The 9,833-nt window shown below is 37.6% G+C and overlaps 1 protein-coding gene across 1 annotated transcript; it reads left to right on the top strand.

Annotated features, from left to right (window-relative positions):
* The first annotated feature begins 618 nt into the window (after positions 1–618).
* On the top strand, positions 619–6,636 carry si:ch211-282j17.13. The gene is made up of 3 exons (XM_001334367.6): positions 619–657; positions 865–923; positions 4,839–6,636. The coding sequence occupies exons 2-3, from the start codon at positions 913–915 to the stop codon at positions 6,397–6,399; spliced, it is 1,572 nt and encodes a 523-aa protein (XP_001334403.2). The 5' UTR covers positions 619–657; positions 865–912; the 3' UTR covers positions 6,400–6,636.
* Positions 6,637–9,833: the final 3,197 nt, after the last annotated feature.

The following is a 9,833-nucleotide window of genomic DNA, read 5'->3' as shown; positions in this document are numbered from 1 at the left end:
TCAGAACAACGCCTCAAAAGATAAGGACGAAACACAATGAACACGGTAAATGCAGTGGATTTTGAAGATGCTTTTTGGGAGCGCAGACTAATGTTCAAGACAATTCTGGAGGGAATAATACTAGAAGAATAACAATACTGAAGCACTGTGATGACAGACTAACAGCTGAGGCCTTCTACAATGAGGAAAACAGCATTTCAGTTATTATTTTATAATGCTGTCGGTCTGCTAGCATTCCAAAAATGTTGTCGCATGAAGTGTATTTTTGTTATCACATGATCTGTCACATGACTTTTTGATTTGCATGCAAAATGTACATATAGATAGGTGAATGGAAACAGCTATTGTTGTATGAGTTTTCATTTTTGGAGGAAGAATACATTTAAAATTTTATTTTTGGGGTGACATTAAATAACATTGCAATGACCAGTACACTGACCATCGCAAACCTTAGTAAATGCTGCTTGTGTCATTTCAGTGCTGTCCTGCCATAAATCTTTCACTTTCACTTCATGTCTTTAGAAAACCCTGTTTGTTTGTTTTTTTAAGACATGTCTGATCTGGGAGGGACTACAACCAGTTAGACTTGTTAAAGCAGCACTTCTTTTGGTGGATTTTGATCTTCAACCGGACTCTTGACAGAGCAAAGGCTGGAGTGTAAGAATTTATATTTAAAAGCAAAACTTCATTTGTCAATGAATAATATTTTTGGTCAAGTCAACATGTATTTCTAGAGCTCTTTATGCAATACAGATTTTGTTCAAGAAACAACAGAAGAATAGTCAAATTAATTATGTAATATATAATTAAAGACCTTTTTTTTTAAATACAGTGCTACTATTAATGTAAGGCATTGTTTTGCAGACTGGAGAGAGACAGTCAAGTTCTTCTGCTGAGGTCTTGCAGGCTACCATGAGTTCCAGGTGAGTTGGCACTTATGTATCTTCTACTGGATGATAATTTGTTATACAGTGCTCTACAATAATGCTTGTCTGCTTATTTGGGACAAATGAATCTTTGTGACATTGTGAAACATTTACTTGACCAATTGGACGAATTACTTGAATACAGTGATGTTTTTTTTTTTCTTTTTTCTTTTTTAAATGCTGGGTCCAATTAAAAAAATTCTAAATGCACTCAGCTGAAAGTCATTTTTTAAATCTTAATACTAGCCATGAAAGAACAGTAATACTACATTGAAAAAAAATATTCAAAGATGATTCCTTGGATTTACTAATTTTTTCTTTGGTTAAGAGGTTGTAAACAATTTAATTGTGTTGAATTTAAACAAACAAATTAAGTTGAACATTAAATATTTTAATTTGTTTGTTTAAATTCAACACAAATAAATAGTTTGCAACAGTTTTGCATGCAACACTTTTTTCAGTGTATATTATAAGCAGCAGAAACAAGTATAACACAGAAATGTCCTGTTGATGTATTATTTGAAGACGCTCTGCTTTTCTGGTTATGTTTTGTGCTTATGCAAACCTATCTGTAGTGACAGATAGCATCATAAAAAAAACAAACAAAAACATGGGTTGACATTTCCTCATGTTGGTTTAAAGTTGTCACACCGGTTTTGTTGTCATTCTGGAATGTATTATGCCAGGGTTGTAAACCTACACTCTTCTCGACTGAAACCTGTGAAAGATTGGTAATGTTTGTAGACAAATGATGTCCTGTGAAAGTCTAATGAAGTCTTCAGAGAAACTAGTGGTGTCCTTTTAGAGACTATTGAAAGTTTTTGAGAGAATAGTTATGTACAGTGAGAGACTAGTGATGTCCTGAGTTGGGGATTTGGGGGGAGGCCTAAATCTGCCACCTGCAGTGGGTGACTACAAATGCTCTGTGAGAGACTAATGATAACCTGATGAAGACTAGAGATGTCCTGAAAGAGACCGGTGATGTCTTCTGTGAGACTATTTATGTCCAGTGAGAAACTAGTGATGTCTTCTAAAATACTAGTGATGTCTTATGGGAGACTAGTGTTGTATGGTTGTCATGTGGTAGACTAGTGATGTCCAAGTGAGAGACAATATGAAGGGGTTTGTTGATCATGTCTTCAGAGAAACTAGTGATGTCCTGAGAGAGACTAACGATGACCTGTTAGAGACTACAGATGTTTTCTGAGAGACTAGTTATGTCTAGTAAGAGAGTAGTGATGTTCTTTCAGAGTTTGGTGATATCCCATGGGAGACTATTAATGTCTTCTTCGAGACTAGTGATGTGTTGTGGGAAATTGGTGATGTCCTTTGAGGGACTAGTGCTGCAAGGTTGTCATGTGGTAGACTAGTGATGCCCAAGTGAAAGACAATATAAAGGGGTTTTGTTAAAGATGTCTTCAGAAAAACCAGTAATATTCTGAGAGAGACTAACAATGACCTGTTAAGAGACTACAGACGTTTTCTGAAAGACTAGTTGTGTCTAGTAAGGGAGTAGTGATGTCTTTTCAGAGATTGGTGATGTCCAGTGGGAGACTATTGATGTCTTTTCCAAGACTAGAGATTTGTTGTGACAAAATAGGGATGTCCTTTAAAAGACTAGTGTTGTGAGGTTGTTATGTGGTAGACTAGTAATGTCCAACTGAGAGACAAAACAAAGGGGTTTTGTTGATGATGTCTTTAGAGAAACTAGTGATGTCCTGAGAGAGACTAACGATGACCTGTTAGACACTAAAGACGTTTTCTGAGAGACTAGTTCAATTAAATTAAATTCAGCTTTATTTGTATAGCGCTTTTACAATGTAGATTGTGTCAAAGCAGCTTCACATAAATGGTCATAGTAACTGGAACAGTGTGGTTCAGTTTTTAGTGTTTAAGTTCAGTTCAGTTCAGTTTAGCTCAGTTCAGTGTGATTTAATCATTACTGAGAGTTCAAACACTGAAGAGCAAATTCATCGATGCGTAGCTCCACCAATCCTGAACCATGAGAGCCAGTGGCGACAGCGGAGAGGGAAAAATAACTTCACCTGATGGGAGTGAAGAAAAAAAACCTTGAGAGAACCAGACTCAGTTGGGCACGACCATTTTAATTTCTCCGCTGGCCAAAAGTCTCGTGTAGAGCTTCAGTCGCCGTGGTGGAGGATGGAAGATAGCCTCAACGAAGACTCGTCTGTCCCTGGAGCGTCGCTGGTATCAGACACATGTTCTCAACTCCGCATGACCATCAGCGCAGCAGCAGCTCAGGATACGGCCTGGTCCCGGATATGGAATCCTTGGGATCATCTAGTCGCTGGTCTTGGATCCAATAAGTGACTCCGCATAATCTGAGGACCTCGGGATGAGTATCCCCAGGTGAAAATAGAGAATAAAGAGAATAATTAGCGTAGCTGCTGTTCATAGTGTACATAAACAAGATGCAGAAGCCTGTGTGGAACCCGCTAGGTGATGCATTGAGTGTATGCTTTACTAAACAGATAGGTCTTTAATCTAGTTTTGAACTGGGAGAGTGTGTCTGAGCCTCGGACGTTATCAGGAAGGCTATTCCAGAGTGTAGGAGCCATGAAAGAGAAGCCTCGACCTCCTTTACTTGATTTTGCTATTCTAGGTACTACCAGAAGCCCTGAGTTTTGAGATCTTAAAGTTATGTCTAGTAAGAGAGTAGTGATGTCCTTTCAGAGATTAGTGATGTCCAGTGGGAGACGATTGATGTCTTTTCCAAGACTAGAGAAATTGGAGATGTCCTTTGAGAGACTAGTGCTGTGGGGTTGCCATGTGGTAGAATAATGATGTTCACGTAAGAGAGAAAATAAAGGGTTTTTGTTGATGAAGTCTTCAGAGAAACTAGTGATGTCCTGAGAGAAACTAATGATGACCTGTTAGAGACTACATATGTTTTCTGAGAGAGACTAGTTATGTCCAGTAAGAGAGTAGAGATGTTCTTTCAGAGATTGGTGATGTCCAGTGGGAGACAATTGATGTCTTCTGTGAGACTAGTGATGTGTTGTGGGAAAATAGTGATGTCTTTTAAGAGACTAGTGTTGTGCGGTTGTCATGTGGTAGACTAGTGATGTCCGGTGAGAGACTACTGATGTCCTGAGATATACTATTGATACACCAGTGATGTCCAGTGGGTAACTAGAGATGTCCTTTGAGAGACTAGTGCAGGGGTGGCGAACCCTGTTCCTGGAGAGTCACCTTCCTGCAGATTTCAGTTGCTACCCATATCAAACACACCTGCCTGTAAGTATCATGTGGTGTTCAGGTCCTAATTAATTGGTTCAGGTGTGTTTGATATGGGTAGCAACTGAAATCTGCAGGAAGATGGCTCTCCAAGAACAGGGTTGGCCACCTTTGGACTAGTGATATTATAAACAGGTGATGTCCTGAGAGACTGTTTATGTCAAGTGAGAGACTAGTAGGGTTGTCATTTGGTAAACTAGGGATGTCGAAGCAAGAGACAAAATGAGGTGTTTTGTTGATGATGTCTTCAGAGAAACTAGTGATGTCTTGAGAGAGACTAATGATGTCCGTTAGAGCATAGGTCTCAATTCCTGGCAAGTTGTCTTTAACACACTGGTTAGTTGGATTAGCTGTGTTTGATTAGGGTTGGAGCAAAACTGTGCAAAGCTGCAGCTCTCCAGTAATTGATTTTCAGACCTCTGTGTTAGAGACTAATGGTGTTTTCTTAGAGACTAATGATGTGCTGTGAGAAAATAGTGATGCCCTGTCAGAGGCTAGTGATGTGGGGTTGTTATGAGGTAAACTAATGATGTCTAAGTGAGAGCAAATAAAGGTTTTTTGTTGAAGTGCCTTTGTTAATATCTATAATTCTATTAATCAATCATGTTCTCTTGTTTTACATTAAAATATTGTTTTAATATGTTCATCATGCAGATCAACTCTGATTAATCAAGGTCCTCCAAAACGATTCCGTCTACATACAGAGAGGAAAATACTTGATGATAATGGTAAAGTCAGAATATGGAGGTATGGTACAAAAGACGCCAGAAAACAAAACAAAATTATTCTGCTGGTGGGAGAGACCGGTGCTGGAAAGACCACCCTCATCAACTCTTTAGTGAACTACATACTGGGAGTGAAGTTTGAAGATGAAACATGGAATGAAATCACAGAAGAAGAAGGAGGAGATCAAACAGAATCCCAAACCTCTGAAATCACCATGTATGAGGTGTTTCCAGAGGACAGTGCCATTTCTCTCACCATCATTGATACTCCAGGTTACGGAGACACTAGAGGACTGGAGAAAGATCTGGAGGTTGCTGAAAATTTAGCTTATTTGTTTCAGAGCAATGATGGAGTTCGAGAAGTCGATGCTGTGTGTTTTGTGATTAAAGCATCTAATAATCGTCTCTCAGACAGACAACACTACATTATCAGCTCAGTTCTGTCTCTGTTTGGGAAAGACATTGTGAACAACATTGTGTTTTTAATCACACACTCTGATGGTCTTCCTCCTAAAAATGTCCTCGGTGCCATTAATAAAGCTAAAATCCCCTGCAGACGAGACAGAGGTGGCCAACCTGTTCATTTCATATTCAACAATCGTCAAGCTGATGCCCGTCACAATGAGAAGCGCTACATTCGTGCTCAAAGAGACGCCTGGGAAGACTGTATGGAAGAGACAAAGCAGTTCCTTCAATCTTTGAAAGCAAAGAACAGATGTAGTTTAGAGCTGACTTCAGATGTCTTGATTCAACGCATTCAGCTAGAAGCTTCCATCAGCAACTTAAAACTGAGAATTCAAGAAAAAGAGTCGAAGAAGTCTGAAAAAATTCAGATTCAGGAGGCAATGAGAAAAAACAAGGATAGGATTGAAAGAAGCACAAACTTTAGCATTAGATACAAAACGACTATCAAAACAAAGGTGCCCATTGTAAGTGCATCATGGAAGAACAGAAAAGCAACAACCTGCACGGTCTGTGAGGAAAACTGCCATGAGCTTGACTGCTGGTGGGTTTCCAGTCCCAAAAATTGTGAAGTCATGAGAGACGGCTTCTGCACCGTGTGCACAAGGAAGTGCCACTACAGCAAACACGTCAAAGACAACAAGAAATATGTTATTGACACTTCAGACGTTGTGACTAATTATAACGAATTAAAAAAAGGTTATGAAATCCCACAGAATAAGAGGTTTTCAGTTGCAATGGATGATCTTGATAAAGACCTGAAGGAGATTGAAGATCAAAAGTATGTGATTGTGTTCAAAGCTTACAAAACCATCAAGAATCTGTCTCAGGTGGCACTAAAACCAGACTCCGCCTTCACCCTCCAGCATCTGGACTTCTTCATCCCCAGAGTCAGGGAGGCTGGGAAAGAAGACTGGGCTCAGGAGCTGGAGGAAATGAGGAGACAAGCAACAGCCGAAGAAGCCAATAAAGACGTTCTGAGTTACCTGAAAGCTGGACTCATGAAACTGTTTCTTGGTGACAAATGAACAAATGCAGACCAGATTAATCAATGAGGATGAAGAACATTGTTCAAGATGAGATGAAATGGAGCAGGGGCTGATTTATATAAGTCAAATTAAGAAAATTATTTTAATCATTTTATCAAATAGTTCAAGTTTTCATTTTAAAGGCAAGCCACTCCGGACTAAACCACTGTTTGTAACACTTTGGGTCACTGGATGGTAGTTTGTAACAAAAAAATAAATGCTGCATCTGTGCATGTTGATGTGTTTTTTCTGGTGTTCATTCTGGCCGAAGGCTTCTACATGTTATCTTCAATTGTCTTTCAGTCTTTTTTTAATCAACTTGCACTATACATTATTTTCGGCTGATAATCTAATATTGTATTCTCCACACCAAACTTATTGTTGCATACCTTATATATGCATATAATCCCATCAAACCATCTACATCAAATGTATACAATTCTATGTGTTATATTTTACATATGTAAAAGAAAATAGTAATTGGATTATGCATTTCAACAATTAAACCATGATATTCTCATTCTCTCTTCTGCACATTCCTAACTTCTGCACCCTACTATACATAAACCTAATAAGTGCACACTACAAGAAAGTTCCAAACAACGTTCACACCCCTTCCACCTGTTTTATGAAAAAGTATATATATATATATATATATATATATATATATATATATATATATATATATATATATATATATACATACATACATACATATATATATATATATATATATATATATATATATATATATATATATACATACATACATATGTATATATATATATATATATATATATATATATATATATATATATATATATATATATATATATATACATACATACATACATACATATATATATATATATATATATATATATATATATTTTTTTTTTTTTTTTTTTTTGCATATTATTATTTGTTGTTAAGCCATCAGTGGCTAAAGTGTGCAATAGTACCTGGATGCAGCCTTTATGATGCAAGCTGAGATTGCATCACTCAGCGATGCAATGTCAGACACAATGCACTTAATGGAGTGAGTGACGTCAGAGGTGGGGTTAGGTGAGCGCATTAAAAATCATTGGATGCAGCTGAGATTGCACTGCAATTGAATTGACATGAGAATTCAGGTGCGGCAAGAACAGGTGCACAAGTAAGCAACAACTTAATGTTCTCAAAAGCCTGCTGGCATGCATCAGACCATACAAAATCAGCTTTTGGACTCAACAAGCTAGTCAAGGGACAAACAACAGACGGATAATTATGACAAAAACTCCTGTAATAGCAAGACATTCCTAAAAAGCGACGCAACTCGTGTCTTGTTGTAGGAACAGGAAGCTTAGGGTAGCTGTCACTTTTGCACTAACATGGCAAACTTGACCTTGACCTACTTCTTTGCCCAAATAAACCGCCCTGCTGCTTTACTGTAATGGACTCCTCACTGGCCTTCCCAAAAAGACAGTTAGACAGTTGCAGCTCATCCAGAATGCTGCAGCCAGAATTCTGACTAGAAGCAGGAAATCAGAGCACATCACACCTGTCCTCAGGTCTTTACACTGGCTGCCAGTTACATTCAGAATAGAGTTTAAAGTATTATTACTGGTCTATAAATCACTAAATGGCCTAGGACCTCAATACATTACAGATATGCTCACTGAATACAAACCTAACAGATCACTCAGATCTTTAGGATCATAAAAACTAGAAGTTCCAAGAGTCCAGTCAAAGCAGGGTGAATCGGCGTTTAGCCACTATGCCCCTCGCTGCTGGAATCAGCTTCCAGAAATGATCAGATGTGCTCCAACATTAGGCACATTCAAATCAAGACTGAAAACACATCTGTTTAGCTGTGCCTTTACTGAATGAGCACTGTGCTGCGTCCGACAGATTGCACTATCATGTTTTTCGTTTTCTTTTTCATTCTTTTATAACCTATTTTAACACATTTTAAATTGTTTTTATCTGTTTTTAATCATTTTTATTGTCTGCATTTTATGTCCTAAACTTGTCTTTTTTATTCCTGTTTATGTAAAGCACTTTGAATTGCCACTGTGTATGAAATGTGCTATATAAATAAACTTGCCTCACCTTGCCAAATAGGTAATTGTTGCTTTCCCAAGTTCACACTTGGCTAAACAAATAGTCAATGAAGTGTCAGATAACCATTTAAAACAGTATGAAGTGCAGACAAATGCTCCTCCCAGTCACAGGAATAAATTACCAAATCTTCGAGGTATGCATTGCAGTTTGGAACACCAGACAATACGATGTTTACGAGGCACTGGAAGGTTGCAGGAGCGTTTCCTAACCCGAAAGCCATTACCTTGTATTGTAGGAAGTTATCTGGTGTAGCGAACGCTGAAATTTGTGCAGCTCGCAGCGTTAATGGTATTTGCCAATATCCCTTGAGAAGATCTAATTTCGTGACAATTTTCGCCGAACCCAAATTTTTAATGCAGACTTCCATTCTGGGCAATGGATACCTATCTGGCACTGTTACGGAATTTACCTTTCGATAATACATTTCTTAGAAAACAGTATCTACACATTGTAAGCATGCACAATAGTCAACTCATTCTACAAAATGTGTGGAAACATTGAACAGAAGCAAGCAAGATATTAGCATTTCCTTGACATTATCCAATGCCATATTCAAATACATATTGTAATCTTTGTCAGAGGAGCACTGCTGGTTGCTGAAGCCATAAAAATCAAATGAGGAGAGATAATCATGTTGTTTCTGTTAACATTAAGCAGGTCTGGATATTTTCAAATGTATTCTAGTTGAATGATACTTGTGTACCTTCATATGCGCCAGACACTTTCTTATCCACACTTCATATTTCAGAAAAAAAACATCTTCCAATTCTGAGTGTGCTCCACACAGGTGAGTGGGCTTGACAAACCACCTGTAGGACAAACTCCTCTTCTTATGCTTAAGGGGGGAAAAGGACTTGTCATCTTAGCATTTCTATACCGCAGCTCTTTGATGAATTTAACTGCTTCTTTTATCCTCACTTGTAAAGTACTTTGGATAAAAGCATCCTCATCAAGCTTGAGCGCCTCCTACATATGTAAAGTTATTTGGATGTATGGAAATTCACAATAAATGTGCAATGTAAATGTGCATTACTTCCAAATGTTTTTTTATTTATATATATATATATATATATATATATATATATATATATATATATATATATATGTATTTTTTTCATCACTGACCCCATCCTACCCTAACACACAATCACTTAAGGTTGTTGTTTAGTTTCGCATATATGCAATTTTTATGGAAACACTTGACAGGCTCGTTCAAATAATATTTGTAATATTTAATGGAATATGGCAAGCTACTGCCCTTTAAATACAACCCTATTTAGAAAAAAAGTTGGGACAAGGCAAATGAATACTTTGACTTGTATTTTATTCCA

Source organism: Danio rerio, chromosome 7, assembly GCF_049306965.1.
Source record: "Danio rerio strain Tuebingen ecotype United States chromosome 7, GRCz12tu, whole genome shotgun sequence".
NCBI classification, from domain to species: domain Eukaryota; kingdom Metazoa; phylum Chordata; class Actinopteri; order Cypriniformes; family Danionidae; genus Danio; species Danio rerio.
Note: the sequence above shows the minus strand (reverse complement) of the source record. Positions and strands in the feature narration are given on the sequence as shown.